Raw genomic sequence first — 24,165 nt, forward strand, 5'->3', positions numbered from 1 at the left:
GGAGATCATTGAAAGGGAATCTGACATCATCTATTAATACTGTCTATTTAGTATTGTATAGGCTGTACATAACTTCACTGCCATTAACTACTCACCATTCATATTTTCCCTGTATCCTTTCGGTAGAATATTGTATTCCTTTAAAGTTGCAGACCAAGAAGCATGCTTACTGACAGCACATACTCAAGAGCAGCAGGTTGTGTCTGTCTCAGGCTTTAAAGTGTCTCATCTTTAGAAAGTGGTTATACACTAAGGGCTTGGCTACACTTGTGAGCTCGAGCGCATTAAAACAGCTCCGTGCACTCTAACTCATGACGCATCCACACTGGCAAGGCACGTGGAGCACACTGACTCTGCAGCTGGAGCACTCCTGGTAATCCACCTCCACTAGAGGCATAACACCTGGTCTGCCATGGCTGGAGCACCGCAGCACCAGCATGGATGCCCTGACCTGTTAATGTGCTCTGATCGGTCTCCAGAAGTGTCCCACAATGCCTGTTCTAGCCAACCTGGTCATCACTTTGAACTCTACTGCCTTGCCAGAAGGGAACCAACCATCAGACCCACACTTTAAATTCTCTGGGAATTTTGAAAATTCCCATCACATCTTTCCAGGTGACTATGCTTCCACGCACCAGGCGATCCCAGTATGGAGCAATGACGAGATGCTGGACCTCATCAGTGTTTGGGGGGGAGGAAGCTGTCCAGTCCCAGCTGTTCTCCAGCCATAGGAATTACGATACCTTCAGGCAGAAATCAAGGGACATGATGGAAAGGGGCCATGACCAGGACACACTGCAGTGCAGGGTTAAAGTGAAGGAGCTGCGGAATGCCTACCACAAAACCCGCAAGGCAAACCGCTGCTTCGGTGCTGTCCCCGTGATCTGCTGTTTCTACAAAGAGCTGGATGCGATACTGCTCTGCTCTGAGGACCACCTCTGCTCTGAGGACCACCATGGACACTTCAGAGCCCAGTTCAACAAGGGAGGATGAGGAGGAAAGTGGGAGCGAGGGTTCTGAGAAGGAGGAAGACACCCTGGCATCCCTAGATGCATGCAGCCAGGAGCTGTTCTCAAGCCAGGAGGAAGGTAGCCAGTCTCAGCAGCCGGTGCTTGGGGAAGAACAAACACCAGTAAGCAGCTTTTATTTTGGGAAGGAAATTACTCGGTGCAGGCTCTTGCGGCAAGGAGGGTTAGGGCTGAACAGATGCCTAGATGTGGAATAGGGCATTGTTGCACTCTCTCACATCGCGGTAATTGGCCTCAGAGATCTCTTCAAAGGTCTCATCCAGAAGCTGTGCAATGCACTTGTGCAGGTTCCTTGGGAGCGCTACTGTACTCCTTGTCCCATTCAGGCTAACATGTCCATGCCACTGTGCCGTGAAGGGTGGGGGGACCATTGCTGCACACAGGCAAGCTGCATATTGGCTAGGATGGAAGCCGCATTGTAGTAGAAGACCCTCTCTTGCTTCCCAGGTCACCCTCAGCAGTGAGATATCTTCCAGGACGAACTGCTGTAGAAAATGTGGGGACAGTGTTCAGTATAGGGGCCCCCTGCCACTGTTGGCTCTTCCCAAGGCACAGAAACCCAGAGGTCAGTATGGCTGTGAAACAATCAGTCCCCTCAACCCTGTGCTTACTCACTATTTTGGGGCTCCTGGGGGTTATGCGCACTCACTTCGGGATGGGCAAATTCTGCTATCATTAGACAGTGCTTGTCTTTAAATATGGCTGAATCATTGCTCTATCTGGTGTGAACAATGCTGCCTCTGTTAAGTGTTACATTTTGCCTTTATAGATGCAACCTTGAGATCTCAGCCGTCTGTGTTATCACCGGCCGAAAGATTCCAAAGAATTAGGAAGAGGCCACGTAGAAGCAAAAAAGACATTCTGCATGAAGTAATGCAGCAGTCCCTTAACAAGAATCTAAAAGCGCAGGAGTGGAGGGAGAGCGAAAGGAGAATCTGCCAGCAGAATGCAGAGCGCCGGCACCAAAGCATGGATCGGCTGATAACCATCATGGAGCACCAAGTGGACTTGATCCAGGTGTTGGTAGCAAGGCAAGTGGAGCGCTACCGCGCTCGCACCCCCCTGCAGCCCTTGTCCCCAAAACTCTTTCCCTTGTGCCCCCATGTCACCTCCAACCCACTTTCCCCAACATCCAGGTTCTGCCTCCAACACTTGTAACCTCACCACCCAACCCTGAAAACTATGACCCTTACCCACCACACTCAACCCCCATCACCGTGCCTTTTAGCCAGCCTAAAGTGCAGCACTCACTGCACAGAACTCCAGACAGGACATACGCAAAACTGATTGTTTCATTCCCCAGCCCACCTCCTTACCCCTTCTGTTTCCCAAGCGGTTGTGTTTCTTTTCAATACATGAATTTTCTTTTCAATAAATGGATTTTTTGGCTTTGAAAACATTCTTTGTTATTGCATAAAGTAAAAGATACCTTAGCCCAGGAAAGCAACAGGCACTGCAAGTCAGTGTAGCAAGTACAGATTCCTACTAACATTGGAACCACTGCACTTCACTCCTGTGCAGGGCACTAGACATTACTGGTGGCTTTCAGCCTCAAATTGCAGCCTCATGGCATCCCTAATCCTTGCAGCCCCAAGCTGGGCCCCTCTAATAGCCCTGCTCTCTGGCTGTTCAAATTTAGCTTCCAGGTGTTGAACCTCCGAGGTCCATGCCTGAGTGAATCTTTCGCTCTTCCCTTCACAAATGTTATGGAGGGTACAGCACATGGATATAACCGTGGGGATAGTCATTAGCCAGGTCCAGCTTCCTATACAGAGAGTGTCAGAGGCCCTTTAAATGGCCAAAAGCACACTCCACAGTCATTCTGCGCTGACTGAGCCTGTTGTTGAACCGTTCCTTGCTGCTGTCAAGGCTCCCTGTTTAGGGTTTCATGAGCCACGCCATTAAAGCGTAAGCGGGGTCTCCAAGGATCACAATGGGCATTTCAACTTCATCTATGGTGATATTCTGGTCTGGGAAAAAAGTCCCGGCTTGCAGGTTCTTGAACAGCCCAGTGTTCCGAAAGATGCATGTGTCATGCACCTTTCCGGGCTAGCCTGCGTTAATGTCAATGAAATGCCCATGTTGATCCACAAGTGCCTGGAGAACCACTGAGAAATACCCCTTCCAATTAATGTACTCGGAGGGTAGGTGGGCTGGTGCCAGAATTGGAATATGTGTGCCATCTATCGCCCCTCCACAGTTAGGGAAACCCATTTGTGCAAAGCTAGCCACAATGTCATGCATGTTACCCAGAGTCACTGTTCTTCTGAGCAGGATGCGATTAATGGCCCTGCAAACTTGCATCAACACGATTCCAGCGGTCGACTTTCCCACTCCAAACTGGTTAGTGACCGATTGGTAGCTGTCTGGAGTTGCCAGCTTCCAGATTGCAATAGCCACCCACTTCTCCACCGGCAGGGCAGCTCTCAATCTCATGTCCTTGTGCCGCAGGATGGGCGCGAGATCATCACCCATGAAAGCTGCTTTTCTGATCCGGAAGTTCTGCAGCCACTGCTCATCATCCCAGATTTGCAGGACGATGTGATCCCACCACTCACTGTTTGCTTCCTAAGCCCAAAAGTGACGTTCCACAGTGGTGAGCATGTCCATGAATGCCACAAGTAATCTCGTGTCATATGCATTACTTGAGTCGATATCATCGTCGGACTTCTCACTGTCACTTTGGATCTTAAGGAGTAACTCGACTGCCAAACGTGATGTGCTGGTGAGATCCATCAACTTATTCCTCAGCACTTCGGGATCCGTTCTTGCAGACTGAAAGGGAAGACAGAACCTGCAGTACAAAAACATTGAAAGATGGTGCCAAATGTGGATGGAAGCACAGGGATTTCTGGGATGTGAATCCATGCATCACAGGGCACTAGGACAGAACCCAGAATGCCTCGCACTCCCTTCCCCCTTCCCACAAGCCACAGCGCCAGAATGGGAAGAGGTGATGTGTGGGATAGCTGCCCATAATGCACCATTCGCAATGTTGCTGCAAGTGCCACGCCAGTGTGCTTGCAGCTGACACTGTGGACACACTGCAACCCTTTCCCTGCTGTGCTGTCCGAGGGCTGGTTTAACTCACAGTGCTCTACATCTGCACGTGTAGCCATGCCCTGAAAGTGCTTCTGTAAAAACAGCATCATGGAGTTTCATGTTTAAAGACTCTCAATGATTTCCAGATAAAGTAGTCTCAGTTTGCAAATAATAAAATAAAATAATAAAGAAGATTTTCTAGCTGCCAGCCTTGCGAGCTCAGCCTGAGATCTGAAACTGGGTTATTTCCTTTTCAAACATCATCAACTGTATTGGCGCTGTGGGCCAAATTATACCCTCTGCTACAGCTGAGGGTATAATGCTGTCTGATTAATGCCCTAAGTGACACCTGTGTATCAACAGGTACAGCAGGTTCTCTCAAGGGTAGCTGATTGAATTCTGTTGGTCATCCACAAGGATTAGAATCCAGTTCACTTTTCCATAGCTGTTTTGGTTCAATAGGGGTAATAGGAGTAAAAACTTATGTCTGAATCTAGCATCAACCTATATGACTCTAAATACAGGTCTGCGGAGTACAAAATTGCCATTCATCGCTTTTTGAAGTAGGACTGCATGTTAAAAATCAAAGAATTTGATTCGTTGTGTTAATTTGTAACAGCTCATCAACTGTTGGGAGTTACCAAGGATCTGATTTTCAAAGATGCTGAGCTCCCACTGACTTCAGCTAAAGCTGCAGAACCTCAATTCTTCTGAAAATTAGGCCTTGAATTCTTAATCTAGTCCCCTTCTCTCCATAGTCACCTAAGAACGTGCTACCTTTGTTCCTCTGCTCCTAATGACAGACATTTCAAAATAGATCACTTGAAATAATCAGCAGTCTAATAGTTACGGGTTACTGGAGAATGCTTAGCTATAAACCATGCAGTAATAGTCATGCATTTCCCATTTTCAGAGATTGTTTATTGTAATATGGGTAAAATAGTCAAAACTGCCTAAAAGGTACACACCTACGCTGCAATTAAACACCCACAGCTCCGGGGGCTGTTTAAGTGCATTGGAGATTTACCTTCATGTAGAAAATAGATGGGTAGCTGCACCCCGATCCCGAACATCTACACCACAATTAAACAGCAACTCAGCCCAAGCCCCACAAGTCTGAGTCAGCTGACATGAGCCAGCTGCAGGTGTTTAATCATAATGTAGATGTATCCTAAGTGACTGAGGTGCCTAAGACCTGTTGAAAAGCAACAAGATTGAGCACGTGTTTTATGTAGGCACATCTGACATTTTAGTCTACATACTTTGTGCTCAGCATGTAATATGAAAACATCACCTTTCTGGTTGCAAGCTGCTAGCTTCCCACAGACAAAGCGACTGCTTTCAGGAAAAGCTCAAGGAATGTTTCACACACACTCCTTTTGTTCTCCATTTCTTGGACCAGATTTCTGCACATAAGGGACAGCAAACTGTGTCCCTAAACCTTGCCACTATGAGTGTTCACAAGAAGCTGTCAGACTATATTGAACACCTTTGTTATATACCCTTTGGTGTGAATATCGCAATGGCAATTGCAATAGTATCTGAAATATTCACAGAGTCCCACTGCTACCTATCTATTTTCTGCATAATTTCACACATATAAAGATTCATATTTTTCGGGGTTTAAAAACCTAAATTTTCTCATCCAGATAAAATTGAAATGGGTGAGCTGCTTTATATTTACCTACAGTGTGCCACACCTAGAATTTGCACATATCTATACTCACACGTTATTTATATTGATTTACCTTATTATTTCACATCATCCTGCTAATTATTTTTCTGAGCTACAATATGATCGAAAGCTTCAGATTTATCTTACTGCAGGTAAACTTCTGAGAGGATTTGATCCTGCTTATCCTACAACCCTCTGGATAGATACAAAAACATTTTGCAATGGACTTCCTTTCCATGTTGTTTTTGATGAAGAGGTAAGGCAAGCACATGGTAAGTAAGTTTTACACACATAAGCCATATAGGCCCAGGTTCACAAAAGGATTTAGGCATTGTGATGCTATGCTGAGCAATGACAGGGGTGAATCCTAAGCCCCATCCCACTCATAGAGGTAGGTGCCCATCTATGCTAGCGATCCATGAGCTGTGGTAAGATAGGCTTCCCTCTATCTAACTCTTGTGGGTGGCCTGATCCAGTAGATGTGCTCAGAGGCCATCTAGTTCCACACAAAATGGCCAGGCTGGCAGGGAGAACCTCCTTATAACCATTAGCCCAGGGCTCACCTGTTGCACTAACCACTTGGCTATGGAGTGATTTTCACTTTCTTTCTGACTCAGTTAATATTTAATTATTTAACTACAGTGGAATAACTTCAGTAGGAGAGATTGAGGGAGCCCCACATCAGATTATCCCATGGCCCTGTGGTTAGTGCTGAAAGATGGCAGATACCTGATCAAATCCCTTCTTCTCATCAGTCAGAGGGGAACTTGAAGTGGGGTCTCCCACATCGCAAGGGGGTTCACTGAGATTTCTGAGCGTGAAGTGGCTGCATACATGCTAACAAAGTACATCATTCTCAGTCGCTCAATCATCAAACACATTCATTTTCTGGATTCTCCAACAGCACTGGATTGTTCCCCCATCTCCTGGACTCCCTAGCAAAGTGATTTCTCCCCTGACAGCCCAGCACTTGCATCTGGCTTCCCTTTTATATCCCCCACTCACAATCCCCTGCTCACCCAATGACTTCTGTGGGTGAGCAGGGGATTGGGAGTTGGGGATCATTGAGACTCTGCATGCAGCTGGCTGATCATTGAGACTCTGCATGCAGCAAAGGGTTCCTCTTCTAGGAAAATCCAGACACACAGCCATGTGACTGGCACACCACTCCCTCCTCTGGGAAGAGGAACCCAGTTTCTTTTCATTCCTAGTGGCAGGTGAACTGAAAGGTGAACTGTCGGACTGGAAGGAGGTCACCAGTGGAGTCCCTCAAGGATCGGTTTTGGGACCGATCTTATTTAACCTTTTTATTACTGACCTTGGCACAAAGAGCGGGAATGTGCTAATAAAGTTCGCGGATGACACGAAGCTGGGGGGTATTGCTAACACGGAGAAGGACAGGGATGCTATTCAAGAAGATCTGAACCACCTTGTAAACTGGAGTAATAGAAATAGGATGAAATACAATAGTGAGAAGTGCAAGGTCATGCATTTAGGAACTAATAATAAGAATTTTGGATATACGTTGGGGGCGCATCAGTTGGAAGCGACGGAAGAAGAGAAGGACCTTGGGGTACTGGTTGATAGCAGGATGACTATGAGTCGCCAATGTGATACGGCTGTTAAAAAAGCAAATGCGATTTTGGGATGCATCAGGCGGGGTATTTCCTGCAAGGATAAGGAGGTGTTAGTACCGTTGTATACGGCGTTGGTGAGACCCCATCTGGAATACTGTGTGCAGTTCTGGTGTCCCATGTTCAAGAAGGATGAATTCAAACTGGAACAGGTTCAGAGACGGCTACGAGGATGATCCGAGGAATGGAAAAACTGCCTTATGAAAGGAGACTCAAAGAGCTTGGCTTGTTTAGCCTAACCAAAAGAAGGCTGAGGGGGGATATGCTCGCCCTATATAAATATATCAAGGGGGTTAACGTTAGGGAGGGAGAGGAATTATTTAAGTTTAGTACTAATGTAACCACGAGGACGAATGGGTATAAACTGGATATTAGGAAGTTTAGGCTTGAAATTAGACGAAGGTTTCTGACCATTAGGGGAGTGAAGTTCTGGAATAGCCTTCCGAGGGAAGTAGTAGGGGCAAAAGACTTTCCTGGCTTTAAGACAAAGCTTGATAAATATATGGAGGGGATGTTATGATAGGATCATTAATTTGGGCAATTGATCTTGAATTACCACCAGACAGGTCTGCTCAATGGTCTGCGGGGAGATGTTGCATGCGATGGGTACTGAGTTGCTGCGGAGAACTCCTTCTTGGGTGCTGGCTGGTGACTCTTGCCCACATGCTCAGGGTTTAGCTGATCGCCATATTTGGGGTCGGGAAGGAATTTTCCTCCAGGGCGGATTGGCAGGTGCCCTGGAGGTTTTTCGCCTTCCCCTGCAGCGTGGGGCACGGGTCGCTTGCTGGTGGTGTCTCTGCAGCTTGAGGTCTTCAAACCATTTTTGAGGATTTCAAAAACTCAATCCTGGGATAGGGGTTGTATAAAATTGGATGGGTGGGGTTCTGTGGCCTGCCTTGTGCAGGAGGTCAGACTAGATGATCAGATTGGTCCCTTCTGACCTATGAGTCTATGAGTCTATGAGTCTATGAGACTCTGAGCCATTTCTCTTTCACAAACTTATTGCCACAAGTGGACTGGTATCACAGCTTCTGCCTTCCCACTGACTGCAGCAATTAAGTGCTGGGGAACTCTCCCAGATTTGCTTGGTCCCTGGCAAGCTCCTCAACTTCCTACTCTCATGCTCTGCAGAGAATGTTGGCTTCACACAGGAGATGGATGGATGAGAAAGAGTGAGTGTGGGTAAGCAAAGCAAATAAATTAGCCACTTATGGGAAGTGTTCCAGCAACCGGGCTAGATAAAGAGGTTTCAAAATGTTGATGGGACTCACTTCATAATGTCGTAAAAGGTAAATGAAAATCAGGCGGTTTAAGCCTGTTAAGGCATCTTATCAACTCCACTGCAACCACATTCTTTGTGCCGAATAAGGTCTTGCTCCCATCAACTGGGGCAGATCCTCAGCTGGGGTGCAATTAACTTAGTCATAGAAAGTGAATTGCTTGTTGAGGAGAAAGTCCCAGGCCCTGCTGAAATTAGGATCATATATTATCATCAGTTTCAAAGACACCTCTCAAACCCTTAAAAACTGATACAAGATATGTCCTGAAGAAAGTAACCATAGGTCAATGGTGCCCATTACAAAGTTAGTATTTGCCACCACAGTTATTTTCTCTTCTGAGTGTAGGTCAATACTGTGAACTCTCTCAGATCTCCCTTTGCGGTAGCTGCTGGCAAAGGCTGACTTGTTAATTTGTTTTTGTAATTATAGTATTTAACTATAATGAGTAGTATATCTTTTTTAAAGGTTCTAGAAGCACCCATCCCAAATGCTGAATGTCCCTTACAAAACTTAAGATTATAACAATGAGTTTGAAAATCACAGAAAACAGCTTAAATCTGATACCACTGCCGTAAATCATGAAACCATGGCCATATAAGGAACAGAAAAGAGATCATAGCATGGCAGATTGTAGAAACAAACATAATATAATCCTCTTTAATGTTAGAACTAATTTTTCTCCAAAGTCACCATGACATTGCTATACACCCTAGGGATCTGGCAATTGTGGGGAGACAAGGAAGGAGCTTAATGAATCTTAGAAAAAGTATGATTTATATAACATTGCAGAACTGAACTGAATATCACTCCATGCTTTCTCATTACTAATCGTTGATGTTCTACAGCATATCATTGATGGAAAATTGACTTGATTCTCCTCTCACTTGTACTGGTTTTAAGCTGCATTGGGATTGGTTGAATTACACGGGACTTACACTGGTGTAAGCAAAACAAAGATCATACTCATTACTTGAATATAATTGATATTTCACTGAAGATTAATGTTTGGAATCAGCAATATATATCAAGGACACTTGTATGATTATAACACTATTTCCTAGTTCCAAGCTAACAGTCTATGTTATGTTATTCTATAAGAGAGAAGCAATGCAGAGAAATGAGCCATGTACTTGGGCGGTGAGATGGTTGACTGGCTCTGTGTGAAGCTAAGTCCATTTGAAAATAGTGATCATGTATTGCAAGTGATGGTTCAGATGACTGGTAGCTGATCCCAAAGAGGACATGAAATGTAACCTGTGGCCCATGTTGTTTTAAAGCTCAGAGTAAAGCAAGCTGGGGTGAGCATTCAAAAGATTGTCCCTGGCCTTCAGACCATGGGCATTCGCCTGGATCATTACTTCAGTATCGTGCACCCAGAAGTGACATTCACCATCTCTAGCGTTCAGAAGTTTATCAACAGTCAATTTGTTTTCCGGACTAGGAGAGAGATGATGCCAGAGTCATGGAAACAACGTCCAATGCTAGAGCTGAGAGGTACTTAATTTTTTCAGTGAACATACATGGCTCTTGCTAAATCAAGAACAACAGTAGAGTTGAATTGGCTGATTTCTCCTCCCTCACTGCATTAGACAAATAAATGGCAGCTGTTTGTATAGTATGGGAAAGATGAGTGATACTTTAATACACTCATGGACAAATCCTGCCTCTCCCTCTGCAGGTATGGTGGGTTCTCTGGCAAGAGAACCAATAAGATTCCATTTGTGGAAGGCTGGGGTATTGGGGATGCATAGAAGTGCTCACCCCAAAGCATGGAACTCATCCTTTTAGGGGCTTCCTGACTTATTGGGGCAAGGCAGACAGTGAGTGGGGGCAGAATGAGAAGGTAGCTCCCTACATAAACCCTCTGGTCCTTCTCCTTTGTTGTGTATGCGGTAGGATGATAAAATAGACTCTATTTTAGCTATTAAGTTGAGGCACTCTCTGGAGAGTAGTTCTGCTGCCACTACATAGTCCCTCCCACTTGTCCCCGTGGATATCCCCAGCATGCAGCCAAGACCATCTGCTTCATTGGCAGTTTGGGGTGTGCAAGATCAAGTCCAGAGAGCTCAGTTCTGCTGTCAGTACCACTTGCAGGGGAGCTGGAACAATTTGTATAGTGAGGGTATAGGGTAAAAAATTACACTGGCAGCCAGCTTCCTTCCCTCCAGCACCTCCTGCCCACTGGCAGCCTCCTCGATCTGCTCCTCCCTCTTCCTCCTCCTCTCCCTCCCACCCGCTGTGATCTAGTCAGTTTCTCTTTTTGTTTATAGTCATTTATACTATAAATAGCATATATTATATGATTCTCATTTCTGTCTTTCTCCTTTATTTAAAAATACAGAACAGTTTAGATTACAGTGACAAAGAAATCACTTTATCTGATTGGTTTTCCTTCAGAGAAAATGGTATTGAGTGGTGCTCTGATTGGTCCATTTAGTTGCAACAGAGTTTATATTTCAAAGGAAAGGAAAAATGTGTTTGTGCCCTCACTTTGCTTCTTTAATACATAAAAAAGGCCACCTGAAAATTTTATTTTATCATGTTTTGTCTTAGAAGTATCATGCATGTCAAATCTGGTCTTCCCTGGTTTTGCTGGAGATCTTTTGGAAGGTTTCAGAAGTGTATTGAGTAAAAAAATGTTAACAAAATAAGGAGTTCTAAACAGTTAGAGTAAAAATTACATTTCCTCCCAGTTATTTACATTTAATTTGTGTGGCTTCTGTTATGTCATAAATCTTTTAGTTCTCCAGTTGTCCATACAATTTCTCAAGAAAAACACAATAAATAAGACCTGAATTTCTAAGAAAGAAAGAAAGAAAGAAAAAATAAATCTACCTATCCTTCAGGCATTCTTATATATCATAAAGAAGCAAAAAAGGGAACAAACTCAATTTTTCCCCTTGCAAATCACCATTAAAACTCAGTAATTCTCTCCTGTACCCACAGATGAAGTAAAAACATATCGTATATAAGGCATATTGTCAAAGGGAAAGAAACTCTCATAGGAAAAGTAGTCATATTCCCTTACACTGGATTTAAAAAAAACAGGTTCAATGCCTGACTCTGCCATAGACTTTCTGGGTGAAAATCCAGGCTCTGCTGAAGTCAATGGGAGTTTTGACAGGCATGTTGTAAGCAATGAGTGAGGAAGGAGAGTAGTTTCTATTATAGAGAAGATAGAGTGGGTCAGGATTAGGCACCTTCTAGAGACTGCAAAAAGCCACCGCTTCCTGCCCAGCACAGCACAGCATCCTTAGGAATCTGACTGAAACTGTAGGAAACTGACACCTGCGGCTGGCCCATGCCAGCTGACTCTGGTTCGCGGGGCTCGGGCTGTGGCGCTGTTGAAATGCAGTGCAGGTGTTCCAGCTCGGGCTGCAGCTTGGGCTCTGGGACCTTCCCACCTTGCAAGGTCCTAGAGCCCAGGGTCCAGCCGAGCCCAAACATCTACACTGCAGTTAAAGAGCACCACAGTGAGAGCCTGAGTCAGCTGGCATGGGCCAGCCGCAGGTGTCTAATTGCAGTGCAGACAAACCCTGATAGTCCCCAAGGTGACATACACCTAAAGATAAGCCATTGTCCTAAGGGCTAAGAATCCTATACTATTAAAACTAGGCTGTTGAAAGTTTTCACTTTCTTTTCCAATTGTTCTAAACAGGCCAGATGATCTGGATGGAGTCTCTGCAGTGCATGCTCTATCTCTGCTCGCCTTTATTGCGCACCTTGCATGAGTTGGAAGAGAGACAGATGCACATTGCGGACATAGCACCTCATGATGTTACCAGGGATTTGATTCTTCTCAACCAGCAAAGACTGGCTGAGATGGAGCTCTCTAACCAGCTGGAGAGGAAGAAAGAAGAACTGCGGGTACTCTCAAAGCACCTGGAGGAAGAGAAGAAAAAGACAGAAGCTCTGCTCTACGCCATGCTTCCAAAGCATGTGGCCAACCAGCTAAAAGAGGGGAAACGAGTTGAGGCAGGTGAATGAATATGATACATGTATTTAAAAAAGCAGCCCTGTCCTTAATATTAGATTTGGGAACTCTGCTGTTACCCAGAGCTGGCTCCAGGGATGTGCAAACTATGTAGCCTCAATGATACCCCCCTTTCTGGTGGCTGCCCATTCAGCAAGCACAATACTGGTGCTCTGAGTGGCACCAATAAAGCAAGCTTTGTTTTGAGGTATGTAGAAGATGGGAGGTGTGAGGGTGACTGGAGAGCTATAGCAAAAAGATTGAACAAATTGGCCATATAGTATCTCTACAATGCTTTGTTCCTCTAAAAAAATGTGTAAGCCCAGCACTGGCCTGATTTAGGAAAGCATTTTTATTCTTATTTAGGACAGCATTTAAGCAAATTCCACTGAAGTAAATGGGCCTTAAGCACAAACTTAAAGTTAAGCATGTGCTTAAGTGCTGCCTGGAGTAGGAATAGAGTAAAGAATGTGCTTAAGTGCTCTGCTGAATCAGGCTCATGTGCTTAAGCATCTGTAGACAGCTTCCTGGATTGTCTAAGATGTGCTGCTGTTCTTATATTTGATACATTATTAAATCAGATCCTCCCTTACCAATATGGATCTTAAATGAATCATCTTATTTGCTAAAAATTTGGTGAGAAAAGCAATCTCAGCAAACAAGTCTCATGTGTGCATAGTAGCCACAACTACTGATTGGTCCAGCCCATCAGAATTATTTATAAATGGAAGGAATACTAACATAGACCTTTCTGTTCATAGGAGAGTTTAAAGAATGCACCATATTGTTCAGTGATGTTGTGACCTTTACCAACATTTGTACCCAGTGTGAGCCTATTCAGATAGTCCTCATGTTAAATTCAATGTATCTACGATTTGACAGACTAACCACAGTGCATGATGTCTACAAGGTAATTACTTATTTACAAAGGCTGCAGCTATTTTCATGAAACTAATTTTTGGGAATTGCAAAGGGTTTCAGGAAAGCATGCAATATTGGAGTTTATGGTGACCTTGGAGGAGGTCAGGAAGCTAGAGGAATGTAAGTTGTTAATAACCGTTGCTGCTATTTCAATGTTGCTATATTTAATTAAAGCAATTATTTTTTTTCCACAGTTTTGTAATGAAAACTAGCCAACATGCAGAGACTGTAATTAAATGTGCTAAAAAGATTCAAACATGAGTGGAACCAGGCCTGCCTCATTTCCTTGACTTCATTTAGCTCATTCTGAACCCACCATTCCCCTTTTGGAGCTATTCAGAGTGGCAGATTTTAATCTCTCTTGTCCTTGACCTGGTGCCCCTTAGTTACTCACTCCTTATTTTGCCGTCACTGGGGTAAGGACAGTTGATCTCTTTTTACCCCAGAAAAGCCTACCTATAAACCCAAGGTGATAGGACACTTATTATATCACCTTCTGATACCAGTCCAAAGTGGTAAAACTAGTTGAGTAGCCCATTTTGGATAGCTTGGATTGTTCACTTTATGCCCAACCTGGCTTAGATCATTGTCCTGGACATGCAGAAAAAAAGACAAAATGCAAGAGATGTGTCTTAATTAGGCCACAACTTTATACTTAACTCATCTGGTAATTAACTGGCTGTAACTCGTACAGTGCAAGTCATGGCTACTTCCTTAATTGGTTCTACCTGGTGGAGGGCTGCCATCAGCTCCCCCTCACCCAGCTGGTCCTAGCCTGTTGCTGGGACTCCACTGCACTCCCCTCTAATGAAAGTACAGAGGCTGGGAAAAGGGGGTAATTTCTTTGCTGTATCAGGTGTTGGGAGCCTCAGGCCTGTTTCCCAGCTTCTTTAAGGAATGTCTTCCAACTCTGCTTTCTCAGGGAACCAGTTCCCTATGGAACGAGTACCTGGATTGGATACATGCCACCTGTTGAGTTGTGACCACTTGAACCTTACCCCACTGGGTCCCTGAGCTGCTGTGGGGAAGGCAAAAAATCTCACCTCACCCTGGCCAGCCTGGTGGTGAGGGAAAAATTCCCACCCAGCCCCCAAAAAGGCAACTGATGCAATGCTCACAATAGACCAAGGAACTCAGTGGCCTGGGCTCAGGCTGGAGGGCAGAGTTTATATACCCTCCCTCAGGTGCACAGGGGCCAATGACTTAGCTGAGCTCCACTGGCCTGCCCACCAGGAGCCACTACCAGTCCAGACAAAGCTGTCCCTGTGGCTGTGGGGGGGCTGCAGTGTCTTCTTAAATATCCTCTTTCTCTGGCAGTAACATTATCAGCTAGTTCAGGGATAGGCAACCTATGGCACGGGTGCCGAAGGCGACACGCAAGCTGATTTTCAGTGGCACTCACACTGCCTGGGTCCTGGCCACCAGTCCAGGGGGCTCTGCATTTTAATTTAATTTTAAATGAAGCTTCTTAAACATTTTTAAAGCCTTATTTACTTTACATACAACAATAGTTTAGTTATATATTATAGACTTATAGAAAGAGACCTTCTGAAAACGTTAAAATGTATTACTGGCACACGAAACCTTAAACTAGAGTGAATAAATGAAGACTCGGCACACCACTTCTGAAAGGTTGCCGACCCCTGAGCTAGATCCAATTAACATCTTAGAGATGAAACTTTCATTCAAACGGAACGTGGGTATTTTCTCCTTAGTCAGATCTTGGCTGGCGTAATCGGCTTAGCTCCATGGAATTCTGAAGTCTGAACATCTGGCCTGAAATGAATATCCCTCCCCCTACAGTTGCAAATAGCTACACAAGTACATCCAAATTTTGAAGTCCTTACTCATTCCTTACTCAGGCAAAACTCCCAGTTAAACACGTGGGAGCTTTGGGGAAGAGTAGGTTACAGTTCCAAGGTTCCCAGGAGGGAATGAATTATTGAAACTGATCAAAGGCACTTACCTAGCCCCAGCTAAAAAATGTCGGAAGTTATGAATAAATCCAATTAAAGAAAATCTCTTGGCACAGCATAAATATAATTAGAATATATATTTGCATTAGTGACTTTGGCTGTTATTTACTATAGAAAATAACTGGCATTGTCATTAAGTGGACTACCTTGATGGGAACTATCTATAGCTATACAGTTTTCATGCCTAGCATACTATATTGTTTTAAGTAGTTATGTTAATGGGGAACTCATTAGGAATTTGGTGCTTGCTATATTACTTGCTTTCAAGAAAAAACCACCAGTAAATCCAATTTAAGCTAATCACTCATGTAATGATAATGAATGAAATACTGAAACCTCCTCAGAGTTGTTTAGAGAATTTCTTCACAGCATAATGGCTTTGTACAATGAATTTAATACTTTTGAGATTTCTGTGGTTCAAGCAACCTTTTTATATTCCTGGCAAGGGCTCTGCATAATCTTTTTCCAGGGCCAAATCCCAAAGCACTTTCTTAGGCACAACTTCCACTCACTACAATGGGATCTATGCCTGAGTAAGGACTACTGACTTTGCCTATAATAGAGATTATGAGGAAATCCCTAGGTTGCAGTAGGTTGCTTGAAGACAACCTGGTCCTTTTGTAAGGAAGGTTAGGACAGACCAGCACCACACAGCCTGCTTCACACTGCATTTTCATATATTCCTAACATTTGGATAGTTTTTCTGAACTATCATTTGACAAGTTTAATAGTAATTGTCACTGAAGAATAGCCCCTAACTTACATTTTTCCCTAAAATATCCTTTTAAAACCCAATTTGTGAATTAGCCAGCCATGTATGAATTGTCATCACTTCGATAACCGCATTGGTCATTTGGACACCATTACTGATGAGCAATCAACCAATTGTCTCCACCCCTGATGATTGTGTCAGTGCTTGAGTCTCTGCAAAGTCCATTCCTCTCCACTCTTGCTACTATGTTGCCAATCCATCTCTTCTGTCTACCTCTTCTTCTCATCCCCTGTACTGTCCTTTGGAGGATGATCTTGGATATGCCAGATGATCTTGTTACATGGCCACACTACTTCAGCTTGCACTTCTTCACTTTCGTCAGGAGGTCTTCATGTGACCCAGCGCATTGGATGATGATGTTGCGAACCTCTTCATTTAGTGACCTGGTTGAAGTAGATGCCCAGGATTTTATGGAAGTATCTCATCTCTTCTACCTGTATTTTCCATTCAAGTTCTGCATAAGGGTCCATGTCTCGCACGCATACAGAAAAATGGAAATGACCAATGTGTGCAGCAGTTTCAGTTTGGATTCCAGGGAAATGTTCTTATTCCTCCTTTAGCTTTGCAACTGCTGCTGCTGTTTGCGCAGGTCTTGCCAGAATTTCTGCCTTGGATCCTTCATCAGTGATGGTTGCCTCCAAATACTTGAACTGTTTCACTGTTTTCAGCTCTTGTCCACTGACAGTGATATGTGAGCTGATCCCATCACATTTGTTTGTCATCAACTAGTTTTCTCTGTACTGATTTCCATGCTGTATTTTGTGGGGGTTTCATCCAATCATTTCACAAGGCTGGTAAGTTCATCTTTGCTGCCTGCCAGGCTGTCAATGTCATCAGTGAAGCGAAGATTTGCGATTGTTTGGCCCCCAATGCTGACTGTGCATATGTGATCTTCTAGGGCATTAGTCATTATGCACTCCAAGTAGATGTTGAACAGTGTGGGCAAAAGAAGGCAGCTTTGCTGAACTTCAACTGTGTTGCAAAACCACTCTCTTATTGTCAATTGACGAAAACTGCACTGCTGGCCTTGGTGTACAGTTGTTTAATGATAAGATTAAGCTTACAACCAACATTGTACTTCTCCATGGCTGCCCAGAGAGCTTCATGCCATACTCTGTCAAACATCTTTTTGAAGTCAACAAAGACGTGGTAGATGTCCTGCTGGTGTTGTAAGTACTTCTCACATAGAACAGGAAGGTTGAAAATCTGTTCTGTAGTACTTCTTCCAGCACGAAAGCCAGCCTGTTGTTCAGCAATGATATTATCTGCTTGTGGCTTCAATCTGTTCAATATGATTTTCAACATCACTTTGCTGGGATGGCTAATTAAGCTTGTGGTCCAGTAATTTTGACACAATTGCAGGTTGCCTTTCTTTGGCAGAGTGATGATTAGTGACTGTGTCCACGTGGAGCGCCACTCACTGGTCTGCCAGATCTTGTTGCAGATCTTGGTGAGTACATCTATATTACTATTTCATCAGTTTCAGCTGGGATGTTGTCAATACCTGTGGCCTTTCCATTCTTGAGTGATTTCACAGCTGTCTCCACTTCTTCATGCAGTATTGGAAAGTCACCCTCCTCTGTTGAATCTGGGCTGTTTAGGACGCTAGGATCTCCATTTGTCTGGTGGTTGTATAGATCAGAGCAGTAGTTTGTCCACCTGTTAATGATATCTCTTTCTTCTGTAAGACTGTTCCCTTTGTCTTGAATGCGTTAGCTTTGGTCCATCTTTCCTTCATCAGATCTTTTACAACCTGGAAGGCTCATTTGCTATTTTTATTATTGATACTCTCTTCAATTTTAGAGCATTGTTTTTCAATCCATATCTCCTTGATCACCTTCATTCCTTTCTTGATCTTTCTGCCAATTGCTCTGTATTTATCAGCTCCCTCACTACTGTTCTTGTCTCTCTTAAGTTCTCTTCTAATGTCATACATGTGTAGTATTTCATTTGTGACCCATGCTTTTGTCTTCTTATGGTGTCTTCCAAGGATGTCCATTGCTGCCTCATTCGTTACAGTGTTGAAATTGTTGGTCATTGTTTCTACGTCTTTCTCTAGAGCAAGCAGCAGGGCAAATTTTCTGCCGATCATTGCTTGGAATGATTCTGCAATGTTTCAGTCTTTGAGTCTTTCTAAGTCAAACTTGGTTCTGGTGAACTTTAGCATGACGATTTTCCTTAGATGCAGCCAAAAATTTAGCATCACAAGGTTGTGATCACTTCCAATATCAGCACCGGGGAAGCTCTTTGTTTTAGCTCTGTTACTCTCAGAACAAAATCAGTTTTGCACCATGATGTAGTTGATCTGGCTGTGATATAGACCATTAGGTGCATGCCATGTTGATCATCTGGATAATTTACGTGCTCCTAATGTGTTTGCAAGAACCAGATTGTTATAGCTGACAAACTCCAAAAGTTTGTCAATTCTCTCTCATTGGTTACCACATTACAGAAAGGGCCACAATAATCTCGCCAATCTGCCTGTTTGTCAATACCCACTTTAGCATTCCAATCTCCCTCTACAATCAGGATATATTTCTTATGCACCTTATCTAAGATGTCTTGGAGCTGATTGTAAAAATCTTCAATTTGCTCATCATTATAGTTTGTTGTAAGGGCATATACTTGTACCACTGTAATATTAAACAGTACTGCCTTTGGACAGATGGAAATAAGCCTTCTGGACATTGGGTGGCATCCTAATACTGAATTCATTATATCTTTATGCACAAGAAATCCTATGCTGTTGACATGTTTGTCCTTTCCACTGTAAAAGAGTACATAGCCTTCTTCCATTAGTACCTCTCCAGAGTTCTTCCATCTGACCTCAGAAATTCCTAGGAGGTGCCAGGTGTATTTTTCCATTTCATACCTGAGTTCTTTCAGCCTCCCTATTTGTCTCAATGTCCTTACATTCCATGTGACTATGGTGATGTTATCCCTTCTACGGATCCTCTTTGTTTGGGTTACACCAGTAGTATACTTGTCATGTCTGTCCTGGTGGGAGACGGATGGCACAGTCATTATTAACCCCGGGCTGCGATCAAAAATGGTTGACTTGCTCATCATATGGTGTGTCTTGGGCAATTTTCTAACCTGGCAAAGCCCATCCCTCTCCAGGCAGCCCCCTCCTAGTAGCATCTTACGACATGCAGAAGGAGCAGTTGGCCTATTCTGTCCCCAGAACCACAGGGAAACCATCTATAAATAGCATTCAGTAAATCCATTAGACTAGCTGCTGCCTCAGTGATTCATGTGTGGGGGTGTGCATGGATGTTCCCACCCTGAGTCGTAGAGGATTGCTTTCACAGCACTGTTCCTCCACTTCCTCAGGCCCCCCAAAAAGCCCTCTGTAGAACCAGGATTGAGGGGGCAGAGATGGGGCAGGAACTTTCTCACTGCAGAACCAAGGGACACATCAGACCCAACATCAGCCTTGTAGAAATCAGGGAAGACAAAAGGCTGGGGGTTCCCTCCACTGTGACCTCTCAGCAACCTCTCAAAGGGAAAATGGGGCAGCTGCAGGCAGAGAGAGTCCCTACCCCTGAAAAAAAAATCTCAGACTTAGAAGTATTTAGAATACTCATCTGTGTTTCCCTAAATATTAAAGGTGGAGACAATAGGTGATGCCTACATGGTGGTAGGAGGTGTCCCTGTGCCTGTATCTACTCATGCTGAGCGAGTTGCCAACTTTGCCCTGGGAATAATCATAGCAGCCAAAGAAGTGAAGAATCCGGTTTCTGGAAAACCTATCCAAGTGAGTCAATACCACAGAGATGTACATATTTCCATGGGCTGTGTGGGTGAAAGGGTTGTTGTGTGGTAAATGCACTGATCTGGGACTCAACAGAGCTGTGTTTTGTTTCTTTGTGACCTTGGGCAAGTCTCTAGAGCCACATCTTGATAAGCTGCCTGATTTTTCAGAGGTGCGCCTCACTGTATTAGCATTAATAGATAGATGGCTGGTTAACATTTTAAATGGACACTAAATAGGTGATATTCTGGGTTTCTTTGTGTCTTTGTAAAGATTAGAGTTGGGATCCACACAGGTCCTGTCCTGGCTGGAGTAGTTGGAGAAAAGATGCCTCGTTACTGCTTGTTTGGAGACACCGTGAATATAGCTTCCCGGATGGAGAGCCATGGGGTTCCAAGTAAAATTCACCTTAGCCCCACTGCCTATTAGTGAGTAATGCTCCTTCTTTACAGTTTTGCCGGTGAAATTGTGCATTGCGTTTTAGATGTAAATCCCACTGTCTTCCATAACTTACTCAGTTTTAACTAATCCTTCATTACAATAATCAGTTCTTGTAAAACAATTTTATTTGTCCAAATTATTTTGAGGCAATTAGATTAGGGTGAAATTTACTGTCCCTGCAAAAAGACAGATTACTCTGATTCTACATTTTAGAATAAAGCATTTCAAGTATACTTTTCCGTATCTCATGTGAATACATAATACATAATGGTGTGATTTAAAGGCTCATTAGATCATCTAGGCTCACCTACAGAGCCAAAATAAGCCATAGAATTTCATCAATTTATCCCTGTACTGAGCCTGATAACTGGTGACATAACAACAGTTTTTTTGGGATTTATTTAGCATGAGCTACATAAACCACCGTATTTTTTCCACCCATGAGGAATATGGACTTCTCAATACCAATAAAACCTTTATACCACACCTCCATATTGTCCATAAAATCAGAGCTTTTGTTCACCTAAGAATCACTTAATTGACCCCTTTCCCTAGTTTTTGCTCTCTGTTTTCTAAAAATAAAGGACTAAACTCTGTTCATCCAAGTTTGAAGCATAATGATAATTTCTGGTATGTAATATATGAAGTTTGCCACCAGAAATACTTAGTTAAACTACATTAGGGCAGATAGGGTGACCAGACAGCAAATGTGAAAAATTGGGACAGGGGATGGGGGGTGGGAGCGGTAATAGGAGCCTATATAAGAAAAAGATCCAAAAATTGGGACTGTCCCTATAAAATCAGGACATCTGGTCACTCTAAGGGCAGAAGAATTAGTCCAACCTGTGGTATGGACAATTGCATATCATCCTATACCTGCTCTATATAAAGCTCTAATTGGCAGGTGAATCCCACCTCAACGATTAATGTACATTTTACCATAGCTTCATAGACAGTAAGAACCTTACATATCAAGCGAGAATTTGATTTTGTTAAACCTTATTAGAGTCTGAGACAAAGTTGATTAAATTCATTGCCTTCAATGGGCTTTGGATCAGGTCCTTTGTGTATACGTACATAAGCAAACCATGCCTTGTTCTGAGTACAGAAAACAGTTTTAGAACAAAATCCTTCTCTCAGTTATTTGTGGGGAATCACAACTCTACTACCCTGGTCTCCCCACCTGTTTTAGTTTAATTGCTGATATACACCATACTATTCTGAGAGGAGAAGGTTAAGAATCTGTTATTTTTTGCTCTGTATAAGCCCCTTTTAATGTAATTTTTATTATTGTTCTAGTTGCCTAAAGGACAAAAGTTTTGAGATGACTGAAAGAGGAGAGATTGAAGTGAAGGGCAAAGGGAAAATGCATACATATTTCCTGATTAGAAATAGGACTGCAACTGAGAATGAGATCATGGGAAACCCAATAAAGGAATCAGATTCTGAGCATGAATCTGTTCAGTCCTTTCATGAATCCAGGATCAAAATGATACAAAGTTCATGTCAGCAAGGTAGAGTTGGCACAACAGAGAACCAATTATTTCCACAGTCTTTTAATTCCAATTAAATTAAATGTTTGTTCCCATCTTCCCTCAGCTATGCAGTCCAATTCAGACCAGGATCAGCCGCCAACCATAGCAATGAAGTACGTTGATAGTCCCACAGAAACACAAGTCAGTTACAAAGGAAGAAGTCAAGAAAGAATTATGGATTTTACAGGTATTTTCTTTGTTACTGAATATTCAAGTAGTGGAGTTAGAAAGCATTTGAGACTTGATCCTGCAAACTGATCATATTACTCATGTGAACAGTCATTGCTTACATACAGATGCATTATGTCAATGGGACTCCTCACATCAGTTGCTGCTTAAAGCTAACCATCCTGCACATTGTTTGGGGCTGACCGTATCCATCTTCACAGTAATCCCAGGCTTCAGGGATCGGCTAGGGAGAAAGAAGGTCACAATGAGACTATTATGACTACCATTATCTTTAATATTTTGAAGGTCCCAATAAAGTTGTTTCTGGGATCCTGTGCAGTGGTCAAAGCCGAGTGAAGTGGGAGAGGGCGTTCTCACTGCACCAGCTGAGGAGGAGGAGCCGCTAACCCAAACCAAGAGAGAAAAGGGCTCCATGGGAGTGCATGAGTCACCCTTGCCAGAGAGAGGATAGGGAGCTCTGAATCCCACACCACCCTCCTGGAATTTTATCCATTGGCCCCATCTCCTCAGTCTCTTTTGACCCAAGTACACTCAAGATTAATTCCTCAAACATGGGAGTCTTCTGCATATCTGGTGCCCCCATCAGTTGTGCATTCCCTAAACTCTGGAAACTGGCTTGTTGGTGTTTTTCTTGGTTATGAGTGGTAAGGTTAATCAAATCTTATGCCTTAAGGAACAAGCCACTCGCCTGTGGTTAGGAAGGATTTATTCCCTCATGTACAGTGTCACACAGTATATCAGGTGCTTTATGAGGAGGTTCATATTCCTGTGAAGCTGCAGGTACTGGCCAATGCTGGAAGCAGAATATCAGATTTGATTAATCCTGCAATCCTACGTACAGAGCAAAAATATTTTATGGCTCTTAAACGGACTAAAAAAAGATACATTTCCCTTTACCTCTTCTCTGCTCATGTGTAACCAGGAATATAACATCCACACACCTGCCATACTGATCCATCTGTGGTCATTAAGAACTCACACAGGAGGAACATTTCTTTACAGGCAAAACACATGATGTTGAAAGCTACAGACGTCTCCATGCTGGCCAGCAGCCAGGCAGTGCTTCTTATCTGCCCAACCAGGAAAGAATCAAACCAGCACCTGAAGAACCACAGAACAGAAATGTCAGATCCAATTTTTGCAATTTAATTTAAGTTGCTAACTTTTAAAGTTAAACAGGGTAAGTACATTACAATCCACTTCATTTTGCTATCTGAGTACTGATTTTGTATAGAAATTAGTACAGGGGTTTTGTAAAAATTACATTTCTTCAGTGCTTGCAAAAAATACTGGAGGATCTCAGGTTTTTTTTTATTGTGGTGTTTACATAATTTAATTTTAATATATAAATATGAGATGACACAAGATGCCTTGGACATGGGGTGCTCCTCAGCAAGTGCCATATTTCTCCAGCTCTCCTTCCCCGTGTACCAATTGTGTTCACGGTCTTGCGTTCCCATCCAATGATCCAAGTACATTGAGACAGGAAAGGATGGACTCGCATGACTAGTGGCATCCCTGCTCTAATGAGCATTCATAATAAAAGAGAAATGCCCTGAAGTGATACCTGCCTTGACTCCAATAGAACTGACTAGTTGCCCGAGCAAGATGAGCAGCATTTGGCCCACATCCTAACTTTGATACCAGTTTAATAACCGACATGTTCTCTGCAGGGGGATATATCATGTCCTGGTAGCAGGGATGGACTTGGATTTAATACAATCAGTATTTCCATTTCAAAATAAAGATGGTTTTTGCTTTTTAGTATTTATGGGACACACCTCAGTTTACAGTTTTCATACCTGCATTTGTGCTGCACTTAGAAGATCTTGAAAGGAAACACACACTGCTGAACATAAAAGCATTTTGAGCCCAGTTAACCCCTGTGCAGAGGGCCAGTACAAGGTCTATGCACCACTTGAGTCCTCTAAATAGGGTTTTAAGT

The 24,165-nt window shown here is 43.4% G+C and overlaps 2 protein-coding genes across 6 annotated transcripts in view; both read left to right on the forward strand.

Moving 5' to 3' along the window:
- The window catches only part of LOC127056323 (guanylate cyclase soluble subunit beta-2-like), a 39,970-nt gene that overhangs the window by 10,527 nt on the left and 5,278 nt on the right, over nucleotides 1-24,165 (forward strand). For all 5 annotated transcript variants that reach the window (XM_050964022.1, XM_050964021.1, XM_050964020.1 and 2 more), the window contains 9 exons: nucleotides 5,898-6,001; nucleotides 9,937-10,153; nucleotides 12,318-12,638; nucleotides 13,394-13,542; nucleotides 19,912-20,058; nucleotides 20,329-20,483; nucleotides 21,796-22,010; nucleotides 22,096-22,218; nucleotides 23,223-23,400. In XM_050964022.1, the coding sequence (XP_050819979.1) occupies nucleotides 5,898-6,001; nucleotides 9,937-10,153; nucleotides 12,318-12,638; nucleotides 13,394-13,542; nucleotides 19,912-20,058; nucleotides 20,329-20,483; nucleotides 21,796-22,010; nucleotides 22,096-22,218; nucleotides 23,223-23,374 (1,583 nt within the window). In that variant the 3' untranslated portion in view covers nucleotides 23,375-23,400. The remainder of the gene's footprint in view (nucleotides 1-5,897; nucleotides 6,002-9,936; nucleotides 10,154-12,317; nucleotides 12,639-13,393; nucleotides 13,543-19,911; nucleotides 20,059-20,328; nucleotides 20,484-21,795; nucleotides 22,011-22,095; nucleotides 22,219-23,222; nucleotides 23,401-24,165) is intronic.
- On the forward strand, nucleotides 22-2,544 carry LOC127056377 (uncharacterized). Its single transcript, XM_050964165.1, has 3 exons — nucleotides 22-1,132; nucleotides 1,476-1,593; nucleotides 1,798-2,544. The coding sequence occupies exons 1-3, from the start codon at nucleotides 908-910 to the stop codon at nucleotides 2,184-2,186; spliced, it is 732 nt and encodes a 243-aa protein (XP_050820122.1). The 5' UTR covers nucleotides 22-907; the 3' UTR covers nucleotides 2,187-2,544.

The sequence above is a fragment of the Gopherus flavomarginatus genome, chromosome 8 (assembly GCF_025201925.1).
Source record: "Gopherus flavomarginatus isolate rGopFla2 chromosome 8, rGopFla2.mat.asm, whole genome shotgun sequence".
NCBI classification, from domain to species: Eukaryota; Metazoa; Chordata; order Testudines; family Testudinidae; genus Gopherus; species Gopherus flavomarginatus.

Coding starts and splice junctions, on each gene's coding strand:
- LOC127056377 (XM_050964165.1), top strand. CDS start 908: ATGCGATACTGCTCTGCTCTGAGGACCACCTCTGCTCTGAGGACCACC. Junction 1,133..1,475: donor TTGGGGAAGAACAAACACCA/GTAAGCAGCTTT, acceptor CTTGCTTCCCAG/GTCACCCTCAGCAGTGAGAT. Junction 1,594..1,797: donor CAAGGCACAGAAACCCAGAG/GTCAGTATGGCT, acceptor TTGCCTTTATAG/ATGCAACCTTGAGATCTCAG.